General features: G+C 35.2%; 3 protein-coding genes and 1 long non-coding RNA gene across 7 annotated transcripts; 3 read left to right on the top strand and 1 right to left on the bottom strand.

Moving 5' to 3' along the window:
• Positions 69-8,968, bottom strand: LOC109351681. Its single transcript, XR_002108264.1, has 2 exons — positions 8,920-8,968; positions 69-587 (listed from the first exon to the last, which is right to left on the bottom strand). It is a non-coding gene; the product is annotated as an uncharacterized LOC109351681 (long non-coding RNA).
• LOC109351673 lies at positions 582-4,948 on the top strand. 3 transcript variants are annotated; one of them, XM_019593224.1, is made up of 4 exons: positions 582-875; positions 1,676-2,078; positions 2,181-2,317; positions 3,919-4,948. In XM_019593224.1, exons 1-4 carry the CDS (start codon positions 780-782, stop codon positions 3,925-3,927), a joined length of 645 nt encoding a protein of 214 aa, XP_019448769.1. In that variant the 5' UTR covers positions 582-779; the 3' UTR covers positions 3,928-4,948. The 3 variants fall into 3 exon arrangements, with proteins under 3 accessions (XP_019448769.1, XP_019448768.1, XP_019448767.1); XM_019593223.1 differs by lacking the exon at positions 3,919-4,948 and adding an exon at positions 2,408-2,569; XM_019593222.1 differs by lacking the exon at positions 3,919-4,948 and having other exon boundaries at positions 2,181-2,561.
• Positions 5,233-17,569, top strand: LOC109351662. 2 transcript variants are annotated; one of them, XM_019593202.1, is made up of 2 exons: positions 5,233-5,284; positions 15,302-17,569. In XM_019593202.1, the coding sequence occupies exons 1-2, from the start codon at positions 5,249-5,251 to the stop codon at positions 17,222-17,224; spliced, it is 1,959 nt and encodes a 652-aa protein (XP_019448747.1). In that variant the 5' UTR covers positions 5,233-5,248; the 3' UTR covers positions 17,225-17,569. The 2 variants fall into 2 exon arrangements, with proteins under 2 accessions (XP_019448747.1, XP_019448746.1); XM_019593201.1 differs by lacking the exon at positions 5,233-5,284 and adding an exon at positions 12,343-12,687.
• On the top strand, positions 8,912-11,163 carry LOC109351676. Its single transcript, XM_019593230.1, has 4 exons — positions 8,912-9,046; positions 9,607-9,700; positions 9,839-9,859; positions 10,698-11,163. Exons 1-4 carry the CDS (start codon positions 8,921-8,923, stop codon positions 10,826-10,828), a joined length of 372 nt encoding a protein of 123 aa, XP_019448775.1. The 5' UTR covers positions 8,912-8,920; the 3' UTR covers positions 10,829-11,163.

Here is an 18,123-nt window from a genome sequence, read left to right as displayed (position 1 = left end):
GGGAGCAGACAACACGACAAGTCTAGAAGGGATCCAATTTCTTTTTCTCTTTGAATATTATATTTTCATTTGTAATTACAATTTATTTAAGGTGATTATAAGATTTACACATTGCCCAAAATAGATTTGGATGTATATATCAACAACATTTTCAGTTTAGTCTAATCTTTACTCGGCAGCCTGAACATGCACTTCTAATCTTGTGATTCAGACCTGTTATAAATTATAGTCTGAGATTATTATTAAAGAAGAACAACTATGATTTAACTATGCTTCTATTTTTGTTCAGGATCCTCAATAAGCTTTTATGTCCTCAATTTGACCTGAAATAAAATAAAGGCAGTGAAATAAAAATAAGTATCCATTAAAGTTTCACTTTGTGGGTTACATGTGTTTTTCTTGCTTTTTACAATGGTTGAAAGTTGAATACATATAGAATTTGATGAAATTCAGACATACTCAGGCCATTTGTAACTTGTAAGTGCTACATATTTCTGAGTTCTCTTTCTTTCTAGATTTTCAATCTTATTGGATAGAGCTAACACACTCTAATGGAATAACATTCTCAATTATTCAAGAACTTCATTCTTGGTGGATTAAAATTGTGGGTAAACGGTTTTGGTAGAAATAGAGAGTGAGAGAAAGAGAATATGATTTCCTTGTGTCGTTTTCCGATCTTATATTAGTGTCACAACTCCCTCTGCATTTTTTTGGAGCAATGTAGTAATTTTGCCTATTATGTTTCTTTGTTTAGCCTTCTTGCTGCTCTTGCTTACCACATGGGGTGTTTTCTATGTTTGACATATGCAGAATCATTTCTGATTTTAGTTAATCCAGACACAAGCTTATACAAAATGCTGATAATTGGGTGTGAGGTATGCTAATAATTTTCTGTATACTCTGACTGTTAGTATTATCAACTTAATTATTATTTCTAATTTCGTGATTGTTAGATTGCTTAAAAGAGTTAATGGAAAGAGGGTAATATGTTGGAAATAGAATATACAAGTTGGGTAAAAAGTAATTAAATCAATTAGTTCTGTATCTACTCTAATAATTATATTACTTATTTTATTCTTATCAGGCTCTTTCTTAGAACAAATAATCAATATATAATATAAAGTCGCGATACTCAGCTGCACAGATTTATGAATGGGTTTGTTTTGACGATTTAGTTTTTTTTGGAGTGTGTTTTTTGCCACTGATCAATTAATTTTGTTCGATTTGATTAACACTGAATGTGCGGAAGTTCGAGCATCTTATGCACCTGGAATGTATATTGCTTTTAATAGTCATGACTACTTACATATAATATGAAAAACCTAAGCTCACTTCAGTTCCTTTCCAATTATGCTGACAGTAGGTAATGGTGGTAATTTCATGCCTTGAATTTTTTCTTCTTTTTGACTGAACAAGTTTCTACTGAAGCATTAAGCCTGCATGTGACTGTATTTGCTGCTTGTAAACATATCTAAATGGCTGATGCCATTAAGATCTTTGTGGAGAGTTCACAGGGATATATTGTGCTTTTATTATTTATGTACTTTTCATATTTTATCCCCTCAGTAATGTGGATATTTGTGGAGAGTTAACAATAATATGTCTACTCACTCACCAGCAACACTATGATCATAAGCCTAGCTGTAATACTAATATCATAGTCACAAATGCACAGTCTTCTTCGCCTTCACTGTATCAGAATGTTTTGCAAGACATATTCAAGTCTTCTTCTATCAGTGCTCACGCCTCAGAATTGGCTTCACTTCAAGAAAGTCGTGGCATTTTGGGAAGGAATGCCAGTGAGTCTGTACTTTATCATCCAAGCTATGGAAATCAAGCAAATATGTGGACTAATCAAAATAGTTTCAATGACAAGATGGTCAATGGACAACAAAATGTGTTTAGTGATTCTAGTAATCCTCAAGGGTCGTCATTATCACTCTCATCAAATTCACAATCTAACCACCCTTCTTGTTCCCAGTTTGAATTCGAGCCTCAATCACCAAGTGGCATTTTACAGCATGTGAAATCATTTCAAGACTCTATACCTATGAGAATACCATTCTCAAGTGTTCAAGGTTCTTGAAGCCTTGCCTAGAGCTTTTAGATCAATTTTGCTCACGATGTCGAGGACTCAGTGCTTCTACTTCTGCTGATGTTAATGAAACATGGCATTTCAGGTACTTCATCATCTACCTTGTTCTATAATTCGAAGGAAGATATTGCTGTTGATGGCGGAGACTTGAGTAGCTTCTACATTTCTTCTCGGCCGGAGTGCCAAATGAATAAGGCAAATATACTGTTCATGCAAGAGGAGGTTGGTTTTCTTCAACCTTTTAACTTGTTTTATGATTTTACTTTTATGTGTCTTGTATGTTTTTGGCATGATGATTAGTGTATCTGTCAGGAAATTACTGTTTGTAGCGTGATGAAAAAGGCCAGGTACTTTAACACTACCGTATGCAACAAGTAGTCGTTCAGTGTACTATGGATGCTCTTCTTTGCCAATATACATTTTGGTTTGACATCTAGAGAATGTGGGAACACCAAATTGCATCATTACCTATACATTTTGAATTAGTGAGTCACTTCCAATGTGCTTCCAATTTTCTAGCTTAGGCATTTTGATGTAACATTATGGTATTGTTGTTGTATGTTTTTTTTATTATATTGGTATGGTTATGGTTCTCATCTCATTTGAAAAATAAAGAGCAAATGGATTAATATATCGTCACATGGTATGACTTATGAATTGTTGGTAATGCTATTATTCTCTACCATTTGAGTTGTTGGTAAATGGTAAAGTGGTAATGCTATGATCCATTTTCATTACCTAGTGCCGCTATTGTAGAAAGCATTAACTAACCAGGTTACACATCTGAGCAAAAATTAGTTTTTCCAATGCAGCCAAATGAGCCAATGCTAATCTTGTATTGTCGGCTGAGTGAGTACCTTGAAATTTGCCACCAGGTTGTCCTTCATAGAGTTTATCTCCCTTTCCTTAGATTGTGTTGAAACTCCAATACCCGACTAGATGGTAGTCTTGTGCAACACAGGTCACAACACCTTTTTTTATCTCTAAGGGATGATTTGATATTTTGAATTCTTCAAAAAAAAAAACCCAAATAGATCGACAGAATACACTTTTAATTGTTTATCCTATACCCTCTTGGCTAGGTTAGGAGAACCTTAAAAAATTCACAGTTAAAAGGGTGAAAGATTTGAGTAAATAGGGAGAAATTAATAGGAGTTGATAACATTATTTAAAGCAAAGTCTATTAAAATTAATGCATTGCATTGAATTGTTTTTTTTGGTACCTGGCTAACAGAAACAAATGGGATAACATACAATCAACCTCAGAGAAGAATGTGTTCATTGTTTGCTTTCCACACTGTCCATTAATTTCAAACCCTCCACACTGTCCATTGGTTGATGTTGCGGAAGTATTTTTGTGGGTCATGGCTGTTGGAACCATTTTATGTGTAATGGTTCTATGACTTGCACCTAATAATAAAAAAGTAATCTTCTACTACAGAACATTAGAAACACTACTTAAAACAAGAGATTTGTTATACCTCAATGGAAGGCATGGTGACAGAGATGTGAAGGTCCTTTCCCTTATTCACAGCTTCAGTCATGGTAATACAGTGAGAACTCTCCACATTCTGAGCAGGATCCTGACCGGTGGCTATGTAGATGGCAGAGACAATATTGCTAGCATGAGCGTTGAAACCACCTAGAGAACCAGCTATGGCTGATCCAGTAAGGTTTTTAAGCATGTTAAGCTCGACTAGGGCCTCCACAGTAGACAGATATAAAATAAAACACAGTTCTGTGCATAGTTTTTGTATACATTTTGGTGGTTGAATTGGAAGCTTTTGTCAACTAGTTTATCATCATCTGGCTGAATTTTGCAGGTATGGTGACTGGTGTATCACCATTTGAATATGCACTCGGAGAATCTGGTGGAAGCCTACAACTTGCCCAAATGCTCAGGTCAAATGGCCAGCGGGACCTAAGCCTCCATATCCAGAAGCTCTTCATCATTTTGTGACATGGATGCTTCAGCTCCAACCTACTATGCGGCCTCGAATAGATGATATCATTATCCATGCTGGCAAGTTGATTGCAAAATCCTCCCCTTGAGTTACTATGGAAGGGAACCTTGGAGGCATGGTTAGCCATTCATGTTTCAGCTGTTACATCATGAAATTTTAACCAAAATGATGCCTTTCCTTTTTTGTATATTGGAGGTGCTAGCACCAAGCCACCACTTCAGTAGGGGAAGGGGATAAGTGGCCTAGTGAAGGTTTGAAACTCTTGACTATCATTTGCCTGGTTTTTACACAAAGGGATAATGGCAGTTGAGTTGCTAGCTCATTTGGTAATGAAAATGCCCCTTAAATCCTGAGTTCAATCGCCTTTATTCTATTCCAGGTATAATGAGAACTAAGGTGGTAGAATAATCAATCTGGCCTATCTTAGGGAAGACAAAGGAAGATGTAAAAATAACGCCTTCAATTAATAATTCATCAAAATGTGGTTTGTTTTGCAAGGTTTCTTAACTCTTATAAATGCATGGTATACTTCATTGAATTTAGTACTTGTAACTGTCCAGTTTTGTTCTTCTTTTTCTTGTACCATGCAAATTTCAGTGTTTGACTGTTGCTGCTTGCACAAACTTGACTGTGATGATTCTGTCATGCTTGCGAAATGACATTTGAAATTCGATAGCAAGATGATAGAGGTGTACAAAATGCAAAGAATGATGTGGAAATTGAAGAAAGACATTTTATACCAGACATGAAACTGTTATGTCTAGTTCTCCAAAAGCATCAATCATGAAACAGGGTTTATTCAAATTGTGGCACCAAAAGTGGAATTGGCCTATGCAGATATTTCCAGAAATATCAAAGTGAAGCAACTTCTGATGCAACAGGAGGAAGCGAAGAAGAAGTTGACAGCCGATAAGGTGTAGAGAGTGGGCTGCTTATCTAGCTTGTTCATGCAATGATGTGATGAGAACAGAAAAGCTCAATGGAGAAATATGTGATGGCGAAACATCAAATATTACCAGTGGAGATGTGGCTGTTGCAATGCATAATTCAAATAATCAGTATGGAGTTTCTATTGTTAAACTGTTCTTTTAACTAAGATATTGGCTGAGGCTTTAGGTTTAAATGTGCAGAACTTCGAGCATTTGGTGTACCTGAAGTGCAGCAAGGGATACTGCTTTTAGTACAAGATATGATATCTCTTTTAATATTACTTGGTTTGAAAAGGGTAAGTTCTTTTTTTATTCAATTTCGATTTGATTAAGGAATTGGTGTTTTGTTCCCTTTGTTTTCCTTTCAGGCTCTTCCCAATCAGCAAACTGTTGATTACCCTAGCTTCAAGCTCTTCATTGTGGGCTATGGAGAAACAGTTTCCAACTTTTTTTTCTTTCTAAATCCGTCTTTCGATTTCAACATTTCATCTTCTTCTTTTAATTTGTTCCCTTTTTAATTTTCTCAGCAAGTTCGTTACTTGATCACGATATAGGTTATGGCTACGGCTAAATTGGGATGTTGTAATATTTTGCAGGGAAAACTACCTTTGTGAAAAGACATTTCACTGAGGAATTCGGGAAGAAATATGAACGTATGTTTAATTACTCTATTAATTCTGCAATATATTTTTATACACAATGTAACATGTTTTGACATCCTAATTGATTGGTCTATGTTGTCATTTTTTGTTATGAATAACAACAACGAATGGTGTGGAGGTTTACCCATTGGATTTCTTCACTAAATTATCCTACTCTTACTTTCATGGGCTTTAGCCTAAATTTTCAATCAGATACATCAGTTCTTTAGGTGATTGAAAAAGAAAAAAAAAAGCATTAAGAATAACGACTTAGTAGGTAACAAGCAATTCAATGACTATCCCTATATTATATAATTGCAGGCCTCATTAAATTTCTATTGACTTGCATGCATACATAATTCAAAAACCATCTTGTCAAACTTAATAAAGCATCAGGGACAAAAGTGTAAATTCAAATAAGAGAAATGAATTTATATTTAAGTGTCAATATCACTTTCAAGTAAATTCATTAATGCTCATCTATCTCGACAATGAGTATTAAGCTAAATGTGCAAACTACAATTATTGATATCGAAGTTTATGTGTTCATTCTAATTAATGAATTTATATTTTTGTGTTCATTCTAATTAATGATATCAAAGTTTTCTTTGAACACTTTTTATCACATCATTTTTCATACTTTTCATAGTTAGCTCGAACTTGTGACTGGCTCTACTAAGTAATTAGGTTGAACTTGTGATTTTGACTTAATAATTGGATTTGAAGACATGGTTTCCACATACTTTAAGACAGTTATTGGCGTCAAGTTATGTGATTTGTTGGATTCAACTAATAAGTTATGTGATTTGGTCGAAGTAATATTTGACTATTAATTTAATATGTCTCAACTATATAACAGGTACTACTAACAGAGTCTTGGATATATACAAATATCACAAATCTAATTGCTAGGTGCAAAGTAAAATTGATTGGATTTGAAGTTGCTGGGAAGAAAACATTTTACTATCAATTGGAATAGTATTCATTTCCACCTCAGAAAACAGCTGCTACTTGTGTTTCCTCTGACCCCACTCACCCTCTTTCTATCTTCACCCATAAATACACACAAACGTTAAAAAATACAAACTTCTTTTCCCTTTCTCCCTCTCATTATTTACAAGAACATTGTCTTCTTCAGCTTTGGTTTCTCTTTTTCACAGTCTCCTTACCCATTTCCATTCATAGCATGATTCCCCACGGCCACAATAAAGTTCAAATCTTTCATTCAGAAACACTCATCTCTGAGTTTCTCACCTCTTTGGGTCACTCCTTGAAGTTCTAATTGTGAAAAAGAGCACAAAGAAATGGGATAGAAATGGAGAAAAGTGAAGTTTGCACTGGGGTTGAATACTTGTGTTCACATTCTTAGAGGAAAAAACTTTCTCTTAGGTTGAAGTTAAAAAGATTCAATCTTTATCTTGTTTAAAATTTTCCTTTTTTCTTGCTTCACCACTGAATCTCCATGGTAGGTACCGGTTAAAGGTAGTGGAGAAAAGAGGAACACTTACAACTCCTCTATTTCTCAGGAGAAATGAGAAAACCAAGTGTTAAACAGAAGAATGAATGCTTTTCACAATGAAAACTATCATATCAGGTTTCTTTATTTCGCTCCCACTATTATTTTCTACTTCCACAATGAGAACTTAATACTTGCTCTAAGTTTTATTAATTTTCATTTCTTAAACTATTATAATATTTCATTCATTTAATATTATTTATTATAATATAATATTCCATTCATTTAGTATTTAAAAAGAATTATCAATTTATTTAAATACTATGTTATTAAAAAATATTTTTAAAGTCATATTAAAATTAAACCATATGAGGCGTTGGGCCAGGGCCCATGTTTGGGTTGACCGTTACGCTTCCAAGTGTGTGTGATATTTACGTTCACTTAACTCTATATATTGTTGTTGTTTGAGAACCCTCACACATGTATTGTTGTTGTTGCGCGTGCAAGAGACAGAGAGAGAGTGAGAGATATAGAATTATATGGAATTTCATGTCTCTCAATTTCATCTCTCTCAATTTCATCTCTTCCTTCAGTAACAGAGGCAATTCAATTTCATATGTTTTAAAACATTACTAAATATAGAGAACTAATTCAATTCTTGTAGGGATTCCTACTTTTCTTACTGTTTTTTCTCTTTCTTCCATTTCCCCGTTTCTAGTTCATAGGTTGTGCCTGTAATGAAATATCATTCTCAATTACTCAAGAATGTTTATTCTTGGTGGAACAAAGAGTGAGAGAGAGAATATGATTTCCTTGTGGCTTGACACGTTAACATTGCGAGAGAAGGTTTGTGCCCCTAATTTAAACAAAAAAGTTAACTGTGTAGTTTTTATTTTCATTTTTGAACAAAATTGAGGACCTGAAATTAAAGTGAAGAGAGTGAAATAAAAATAAGTATCCATTAAAGTTTCACTGTGTGGGTTATATGTTGCGCTTTTCTTGCTTTTTTTACAATGGTTGAAAGTTGAATAGATATAGAATTTGATGAAATTCAGGCATACTCCGACAATTTGTAACTTGTAAGTGCTACATACTTCTGAGTTCTCTTTCTTTCTACATTTTCAATCTTATTGGTTAGACCTAACACACTAATGGAATAGCATTCTCAGTTATTCAAGAATTTCATTCTTGGTGGATTGAAATTGTGGGTAAAATAGAGAGTGAGAGAAAGAGAATATGATTTCCTTGTTTCGTTTTCTGGTCCTATATCAGTGCCACAACTCTCTCTGCATCTTCTTGTAGCATTGCACTAGTTTTGCCTTAGCCTTGTTGCCGCTTTTGCTTACCACGTGGGGTACTTTTTATGTTGTACATATGTAGAATCATTTCTGATTTTAGTTCATCCAAACACAAGCTTATACAAAATGCTGATAATTGGAATTGTGGATGAGGTGTGCTAATACTTATCAGTATACTCTGACTGTTAGTATTTTTAATGTAATTATTATTTCTAATTTCTTAATTGTTATATTGCAATTCAGAGTCAAATGAAATGGGTAAGACGGCAGGGCCGAAGAGGTGAGAGCTGAATCTAGGTTGAGTGAGCCCATGTGGGACAATTAGAAACTAGTGTCACTCTAGCTTCATGGCCACCATCTAATGCCACAACTTATGAGACTAGTGGGTAAACTGAAAGGGTTCAGACTGATTGCTGTGAAGAGGATACATAGGAGATGCCAGGGTCGAGAAATTCCATATTGAATAAAAGTTTGATTAAGAATTGTGTTGAGCTCGATAAGGGTGAGAAATAGATATCTTATAGGAGAAAAGAAACCATGGTGGACATGCATTTAGATGTTTATGCTACAGTGGTTACTGATTACAATGGCAACATGATTGTTGATACTGGCCCCTTCAAGCAATCTGGTGGGGACCAGCGAGTCATGTTCCAAAAGGATAAGGTAACTGTTATTTGTTAGCTAATAATAGGACTCAGTCTACTACACCTGAATTAATATGTGATGAGAGTTTTTATCCATTCCATTCTTTGCCTTTTGGTAGTGTTGCATATTTGTATTGATCTTTCATAAAAGCAAGAGAAAGGGCTAAAGAAGGGAAAGGTAATGAAGTTTGTGAGTGCTTGTAAAAGTTGGGTTGTTCATTATTTGGTTAATAATAGAGCTTAAAGTTTCACTGCATTTATGATTATTTTGTCACTTGATATGTAGTTGAAACTAAAACCATGCTGTTATATTCATTTACTTATTTTGACAAGAAACATTATGGCTGTTATAATCATTTAATGTTCAGTTTCTCAGTATTGATTGTATTGCTTATGGGAGATGGGCCCCATCGACAAATTTTATACCACTAATAAGATGATTTGCTTACAAAATTATGAGTGGATTTAAAGTAATGCTGCTATCTAAAAAGAAGAAACCATTCCTTACACGTATAATATAGGGTGAGCTTAATTAAGTTCTAATGGGTTTTAGATGGTTATTTTTTATGACCTCTTTAGGATGTGGAGAGGAATCAGAGGAAATTGATCAATATTGTTGATAAACCTTCTTCAAAATCTGAAGGTGAACAGTTATCCACTGGAATCAAGGAAGGTTAGTGGTCTCTATTATCATTGAGTTTCAATTTATAATGACCATTTCACATTTCAGTGAGGTTGGCAAATAGCAGCATGAATTATTGTAGCATTTGATGTTTCTCATACCTTCTGAAACCATTGCTTACTTTTGCAGCAAAGTCTGGAGATCCAGTAGGTAACATGGCTTAATTTTTTACTTCAAAATGCTTTGTGTTTTTAACAATTTTCCTTGAAATCAAGAAACCCTTTGTGATAAGTAGGGTTTCTGGGATAGTTTCCCATCAATCACATGAGAAGCATCAATGAGGCAACCTTGAGAGGGTCATCTATTACTTTAGTGTGACATATCCACCTTAGTCACTCTTAGGACAGAAGGGAAGGCAAAGTAGGTCAGAGCAGTTAAAGCAATTAGTTATTATAGAGATCAATGAGATAAATAGAAAATAGTAAGGATAGAAAAGGTGCATTCAGCAATTTGGAATGTTTCTGAAGGGGAATTCTTTCTCGGATTCCCGGTCATTCAATAAAAATATAAAATTCATTTTTCCTTTCTCAATCTCCTATCATGAACTTTTTTGACCAAAATGATGCCTCTCCTTTTTTGTGCATTAGAGGTGCTAGAGTTGCAAGGGAAATGGGATAAGTAAGTGAAGGTTTGAAACTGTTGCTGCATCATTTGGCCTTTGGTTTTTACATATTGGCGACCATGGCAGTTGAGTTGGTAGCTCATTTTTGGTAATGAAAATAACCCTTAAATCCTGACTTCAATCGCCCTTATTCTATTCCACATAAAATGAGAACTAAGAAGTGGTAGAATAGTCAATCTGGCCTATCTTAGGGAAGACAAAGGAAGATATAAAAAGTGGTAGACTTGGTTGGATATCAGTTAATAATGCATCAAAAAGTGGTTTGTTTTGTGAGGTTTCCTAACTCTTTTAAATGCATGGTATTACTTCATTTAATTTAGTACTTGTAACTGAGAGTTTTTTTCTTTCTTTTTTGTACCATGCAAGATATGTACAAAATGCAGAGAATGTTGCAGAAACTGAAGAAAGACTTTTTAAAGCAACTTCTGATACAACTTCCGGAGGAAGTGAAGAAAATGTTGACAACAGATAAGGTGCATAGTTGGCTGCTTATCTAACCTGTTGATGCAATGATGAGAACAAAAGAGCTCAAGGTTTTCAGTAGTAAATAGAAGAATTGGAGAATTGAAAAGGCAGCATGAAACACAACTGAAATGATCTTGATGCCAAGCAATTAGAAGAAAAGGCAGAAGTTCCCCAAGTCTTCATCAGTCATGAATCTTGTAATGGTTGTAGGTCGGGTACTGTAATATTGGTTCCATTTTCATCTAATGGAGAAGTATGTGATGGCGAAATACATATAGTCCGAGTGGAGAGGTCAAATGATAAGGATGAATTTCTTTTGTAAAACTGTTATTTTAAATAAGATCTTGGAAGAAGCTTTTAGGTTTAATTGTGCTGAAGTTCGAGCATCTGGAGTGCAGCAAGGTATATTACTTCCGGTACAAGAAGATATGATATTACTTGGTTCGAAAATTGTAAGTTCCTTTTTTATGAGTTCACTTACTTATCCCACTCTTAATTTCATTGGCTTAGCCTAAAATTTAATTACATACACTAATGCTTTAGGACAGTAGTGTAAATTCTCAGAGAAATGAATTTATATGAAGAGGAAAAAATGTATACATTGATAGTATAAGAATGTTATATATTGATAGTCCATTATTTACTATTCATTTTTAACCATTAGTATTGTCTTTTCAAAAAGTAATATACATGAGTGGTAGATGATATATTTTGATGATTTATAAATCTTTATACCAAATGTATATATTTTAGACTCTTGTATTAAATTGTCAATATCAATTACAAGTAAATTCATTAATCCTCATCTATCTTTACAATGAGTACCTAAATTTGCAAACTACAAAATACAATCAAACGTAATTTATTGTGTTATAATATTTTAACACTTTTTATTACACCACTTTTTCATATTTCAATACAAAGCAATATAATAATAATTAATGGTTATGTATAAATAAAAACAGAAAATGATAGTTAGCGCGAACTTGTGATTGACTCTACTAATTAATCCAGTCGAACTTGTGATTTTGGCAATAATGGATTTGAAGACATGGTTTGGTTTACACATACTACAAGACAATTAATGGCGTCAAGGTATGTGATTTGTTGGATTCAACTACTCAACTCATAAGTTAAGTTCAACACGTTTCCTTCTAAAACTAGACAACTCAACTTGATCAAAGTGATATTTGACTATTAATTTTTAATATGCTGCAACTTTTATAACAGGTACAGAGTCTTGGATATATAAAAATATCACAGATCTAATTGCCTGTGTGCAAAGTAAAATTGATTGAATTTTAAGTTGCTGTCAAGAAAACATTTTACTGGCTATATTCAATTGGAATAGTATTCATTTCCACCTCAGAAAACAACTGCTACTTGTGTTTCCTCTAACCTCTGACCCCACTCATCATCTTTCTATCTTCACCCATTAATACACACAAACATTAAAAAAGCCAAACTTTCCTTCTCTTTCTCACTCATTATTTACAGGTTTGGTTTCTCTCCTTACCCATCTCCATTCATAGCATGTTTCCCACGGCCACAACAAAGTTCAATTCTTTCATTCACACAGACTCATCTCCGAGTTTTTCACCTCTTTGGGTCACTCCTTGATGTTCTAATTTTAACAAAAGAACACAAAGAAATGGGAAGCCAATGGAGAAAAGTGAAGCTTGCACTTGGTTTCAATACTTGTGTTCACATTCCTAGAGATTTTGATGATTCTTCCTCATCCCCCAACTCCGCCCCCGAAAGGTTTTCCGGCAGTATCTCATCCTCCGATGTTGTCACGCCGGCCGGTGACTCATCCGGTGACCGCCGAAGCACTTCTAGACCATCCTCCTCCGGTTTCCGGTTACCCAAATCAGGACCTAAATCCCCTAAGGTCAGCAATTAGCAATACCCAAAAAACTTTATCTTATGTTGAAGTTAAAAAGATTCAATCTTTATATTTTTTTCTGGCTTCACCACTGAATCTCCATGGTAGATTCCGATTAAAGACTTTTCACCATTTTGGTTGAAGGCACTTTCATTGTCTCTACTTTTTTATTTTTTATTTTGGCATCTAGGCTTTAAGCTTAATTATTGTTGTCAATTAGTGGGCACCAATTTAAGCTTTAATGAGTGGTTAATTTGTTGCTTTTGTTTTCGTCTCTCAATTGGGGTTATTGTGGAGTGTGACGTGTTCTGACTATAGAGGAAGAAACGCTTTATTCGTTGATGTGTTTCCAACTCAATTATAGGTGGGGAAATGGTTATAAAGTGGGTGTCCTGTGCATAGTCTTTATGGACCAGTTGTTTGGTCTCATTAGAGAGTTATGAAAGAGATGGTTTTTATTTTAGACCCTTCTTCTTTTTTCATCCATTACTTTGCAACCGTTCAATTTAGTGGATCTTATCCCCACAAAACATCCCTTACTCGTTGACTGTGAAATTCCCAGTTGCAAACAAAGAAAAAGTTGGAATTATGTGGGATCATTTGTAACAGTTTGATTTTGATGCACTAAACTTTACACAATCAATCACTAGTTATTACAAGGGTTAAACATTTTTATTGAATAGTGTTTTTTTTTACTATTACTGACAATTAAACCCTTATGTTTTGCTTGAAAACTATAAGTTATTGCTTAAAATTGTCCCAATCACTCGATCAAATGATATTTTCAGTCAAGGAATATTATAAAATCTAAATTATTGAATGAATCATCTTAGATCTCTCACTTTGATTTTGATGACATTTTTATTTTATTACTTAATTAGTTAGTCTAAGGTTGAATGTTTAGAGTTGAGAATTCATCCTAGTACTTTTTTAACATTGATTTCTGATTGTTGCTACTTGATTTTTTTTTATCTCGATGCGCCTTAAAGTCTATGGACACCAAACTTTGACCTTATTTTTTTTTGGTAGTATAAAGTTGTAGATTTGATTTGCCTAGAATGGAGGCATCATCTGTGGTAAAGATGGGTTGCATTCTATTTCATCTTTTTATGCAATGGCCTTAGTAGTGGACCTGCAATCGGGACAGAAACATGTGGGCAATCTTAGACACTAGTATGTAATAGTGAACTTTGCAAATGTTGCATATATCTATGAATACTTTATTGAGGCACTGTTCGGATTTGCCAATTCATTGAACTTGTTTATTTATTTAAATTATCTGATTAAAAGAGAATCTACTAGTAGACAATTGATGCATCTCCCCATGCATCAAGACATATGTGGCCACTATGGGATTTGGTTTGAATTTAGGAGTTAGGAGTTAGGACTAAATGCTGCTACCATTTAGGTTACTATGTAATTAATTTAAAGTCTAGGCTTTTGAACTTGAAAATTAATTTAAAATAATAGTTAAAGTATTCATTCCTGACAAAGATTATAGATAGTTGGAAAAGGTTGAAGGTGTTTGTATTTGCATCCTAGAGTTCTTCAAAAGCTGAAAGATTGAGGAATTATAGTTTAAAGACTTTGGTTGATCTGTAATGGTCTGATACACTTTCTCGGAATGTTAACTGTTGATACAGGGTGTCTTATTCGAAAACATGTTTCTGATTGGTGCATCCATCACCATCCTTATTGATCAGAATAACAGTAATAGATGTTGCCTAAAACTTGGAAAAAAATTCTTCGAGATTCTAGAAAGTATCAGGTTACCAACACCCGGAATAACAGTTTTAGCCAGAGTAGTAGTTTTTATCCTATCCCATTTATGAGTTTACTGATAGATAATAGCTAGTAGTTTAGATTTTTGTTTGGTCTTCAACATGTGAAATTTTAATCTCAACATCTTTTTGAATCTTTTCACTCTTTCTGACTGGGGACTGGTGAATAAATACCAGGGATTATTTGAACCTGGCAGAGGCCCTCTAGTCTCTTTGATTTCAGTCTTTTACCAAAAGTTGCACTGAGCAGACATCTAACTAAAGTGTTGATATATAACGACAGTAAGCAGTTTATACTGTATTTCAAATTAGAACCTTTATTGTCTGAAATTCATTCTCCCATGAGTAAACTTTGGTTCTTCTCAGTCCATTTTTACCTAATTTAGCAACCTAGTCTTGATAGATGTTATATGTCAAATGAGGGTAAATGTTTCACTGTTTCACATTGTTAGGAGTCTTTATAGATGTCTTTAACGTTGCTCCTTTGTCTCTTCAATCCTTTGTTTGATATTATGAATATGTCGAGTCTTGTTTTATGCAGCGAACCTGGTGGGTCAAAATGCACCTTTGCATTTACTATAATGGATAATTTTCCTTCTGCATCTCTTTTCCCTAATTGGCAAAGTTTTTGATGGTGAGGAGGAAACTGTGCAGCTACCGGGGTTTGAACCCTTGCACCACACTTTATATCTCGCAGCTCTACCAACTGAGCTGACTCTTTGGGGACCTATAGGGCCTTCTTTTCCTTCAGATGTTTACTAAAGTAGTCTTAACTCCTGAAAGCCATATTAGCACCTATAGGGACTTCTTTTGCTGACATTTCTAACCACATTATGCAGGGGACTTGTGCAATATGCCTGAACATAATGAAACCAGGGCAGGGCCATGCCATTTTCATTGCAGAATGTTCTCACTCTTTCCATTTCTACTGCATCACTTCTAATGTAAAACACGGGAACCAGAATTGCCCTGTCTGCAGAGCAAAATGGAAAGAAGTTCCTTTCCACAGTCCTGCTTATAATGTCCCCCATAACATGGCTCGAATCAACCCACTAACTCCTCGTGATGTTGACTGGACAACTCTCTTAAGAATTCCTTCTCAACAACTCGATGCAGGTCAGACGAGTTCATCACTTAATCATGCTCCTGAGCCAGCAATCTTTGATGATGACGAAGCCCTGGATCAACAAAATTCAAATACCCACAATAAAAATGAGGATGATCACGGTATAGTAAGCACATTGGAGATCAAAACATATCCTGAAGTTTCAGCTGTTCCAAAGTCAACCTCACATGTTAATTTTGCTGTATTAATCCATCTCAAAGCTCCTCCTTCAGGGAGACAACAAAATGGTGGTGGAAACAATACTGAACAACCTCCTTCAGATCAAAATTCACGTGCTTCAGTTGATCTAGTTACAGTTCTTGATGTAAGTGGTAGCATGGGAGGTACTAAGCTTGCACTGTTGAAGCGTGCTATGGGCTTTGTCATACAGAACCTGGGTCCATCAGACCGGCTGTCTGTCATTGCCTTCTCCTCCACAGCACGACGCATTTTCCCTCTTCGGCAGATGACTGATGCTGGACGACAGCAGGCATTACAAGCTGTCAATTCCTTGGTTGCCAATGGTGGTACAAACATTGCTGAAGGATTGAGGAAAGGCGCTAAGGTGTTTGTTGACCGCAGATGCAAGAACCCAGTTAGCAGCATCATATTACTATCTGATGGGCAGGATACATACACAGCCAGTAGCAGGCCAAATGTTGAAACAAATTACCAGTTACTTGTCCCGAACTCCATCCATCGCAATAATGGTACAGGCTTGTCAATACCTGTGCATGCATTTGGCTTTGGATCCGATCATGATGCTACTTCAATGCATTCAATCTCTGATATATCTGGTGGTACATTTTCTTTCATTGAAGCTGAGGATGTGATTCAGGATGCATTTGCACAATGTATTGGGGGGCTCTTGAGTGTGGTGGTGCAAGAATTGCAGGTCAAAGTTGAGTGTGTTCACCCTAGTCTGCAACTTGGTTCAGTAAAAGCAGGAAGTTACCACACAAGCTTGATGGCCAATGCTAGAATGGCTTCTATTAATGTAGGAGATCTTTATGCTGAAGAAGAAAGAGATTTTTTGGTGACAGTCAATGTTCCAGTTGATAGTTCAAGTGATGAGATGACGTTGTTGATTGTGAGAGGTCTTTACAGAGACCCTATAACAAGAGAAATGGTAGATTTGGAAGAAACTAGTGAAGTAAAGATTCAGAGACCCAACATAGGTAGAACAGAACTATTTGTGTCAATAGAGGTTGACAGACAGCGAAACAGGCTTCGTGCAGCAGAGGCAATGGCTGAGGCTAGAGTTGCAGCTGAACGTGGTGATTTATCTGCTGCAGTTTCTGTCCTGGAGAGTTGTCACAAGGCATTGTTTGAAACTGTTTCTGCCCAAGCTGGGGATCGGTTATGCATTGCTCTTTCTGCTGAATTGAAGGAGATGCAGGAGAGGATGGCGAGCCAACGTGTTTATGAGCAATCTGGAAGGGCTTATGTTCTGTCAGGATTGAGCTCACATTCATGGCAAAGGGCAACGGCTCGAGGCGATTCCACAGACAGCACAAGCCTTCTGCAATCGTACCAAACACCTTCCATGGTTGACATGGTGACGCGTTCTCAGACCATTATTTTAGGGACTCCACAACGTAGACGAATCCTCCGCCCTGCAAAATCATTCCCTGAGAGGCATGGAAGGGAACAATAATAATGGAAACTGTGTTTGGAAAGTTCTATTCAGCCTATACATACACTTAGGGGAAGACCTTTTAAGTTTCTTCTTATCTTCTTTTGTTTTACCCTTTATATATTTTGCTGACTATGGTTTTGTCAAGGTGGGGGCATAAATAATGGAAAGGAAGGAATTTTATGTGGATAAAATTCCTAATTTTGCCTAAGTATAAAACTGTAAATGCATAGGAATGGCGAAAAGGGGGGGCATGTTGGATATTTCAGTTCAGTGTGATGTACATAAAGCTGATTGTTGTTATGGTGAATTTCTTTACTTAATTATATATACATATGATGCAATATATATGCTTTTGATTCTTTTATAACTGGTGCTATTCCTTCTATATATTTTTGTTTGGCTGCTTTACCTTTTTTATTTTATGTTACATCAGATTTGTCTAGGTTGATCTTCTGTATCAGGTGATTCTTATTGTTTGCATCTTATAGCTTATGTTTTCATATATCAGCCTCAGATGTACCTAGTATGCTTTCATTTTGTTGTTCAAGAACTTGCACCTTTCTACTTTTATTCAACAAAAGTTTACTAACTAGATTTCCTTTTTTTTTATGAATTAATCACTAGATTTGATTGCAGTATTTTTCCTTAGGATTCTAGTAATGGAAGAGAGGCATACAAAAAATTGACTTGAGGCATAAATAGGATTCAAATGTCTTGATGAGAGTCATACCCTAATCTGGTAGTTAGGGTGAAAGGTTCAATGAATAGAGTTAAGAAAATTTTGGGTTCGAGTCTCGTCTATAATAAAATATTAACATACTAACGTTTGTGTATCTAAAAGAAATGAAAGGTTAGTGGATAATTTATGTTTAGTTTTATCTTTTCCATTTCTTTAGCAAAATTTATTTTATGTAAAA

Source organism: Lupinus angustifolius, chromosome LG07, assembly GCF_001865875.1.
Source record: "Lupinus angustifolius cultivar Tanjil chromosome LG07, LupAngTanjil_v1.0, whole genome shotgun sequence".
NCBI lineage: Eukaryota > Viridiplantae > Streptophyta > Magnoliopsida > Fabales > Fabaceae > Lupinus > Lupinus angustifolius.
The sequence above is the reverse complement of the archived record's forward strand: the minus strand, read 5'-3'. Positions and strand labels throughout refer to the sequence as shown.

Excerpts from the sequence above, each read along its gene's own strand:
- LOC109351673 (XM_019593222.1), top strand. The coding sequence starts at position 780 with ATGGGGTGTTTTCTATGTTTGACATATGCAGAATCATTTCTGATTTTA. Across the intron at positions 876-1,675 it reads TGCTGATAATTGGGTGTGAG|TCTTCTTCGCCTTCACTGTA; the intron begins GTATGCTAATAA and ends ACAAATGCACAG. Across the intron at positions 2,079-2,180 it reads ACCATTCTCAAGTGTTCAAG|GTACTTCATCATCTACCTTG; the intron begins GTTCTTGAAGCC and ends ATGGCATTTCAG.
- LOC109351676 (XM_019593230.1), top strand. The coding sequence starts at position 8,921 with ATGGTGGACATGCATTTAGATGTTTATGCTACAGTGGTTACTGATTAC. Across the intron at positions 9,047-9,606 it reads TCATGTTCCAAAAGGATAAG|GATGTGGAGAGGAATCAGAG; the intron begins GTAACTGTTATT and ends TGACCTCTTTAG. Across the intron at positions 9,860-10,697 it reads AAAGTCTGGAGATCCAGTAG|ATATGTACAAAATGCAGAGA; the intron begins GTAACATGGCTT and ends GTACCATGCAAG.
- LOC109351662 (XM_019593201.1), top strand. The coding sequence starts at position 12,448 with ATGGGAAGCCAATGGAGAAAAGTGAAGCTTGCACTTGGTTTCAATACT. Across the intron at positions 12,688-15,301 it reads CAGGACCTAAATCCCCTAAG|GGGACTTGTGCAATATGCCT; the intron begins GTCAGCAATTAG and ends CACATTATGCAG.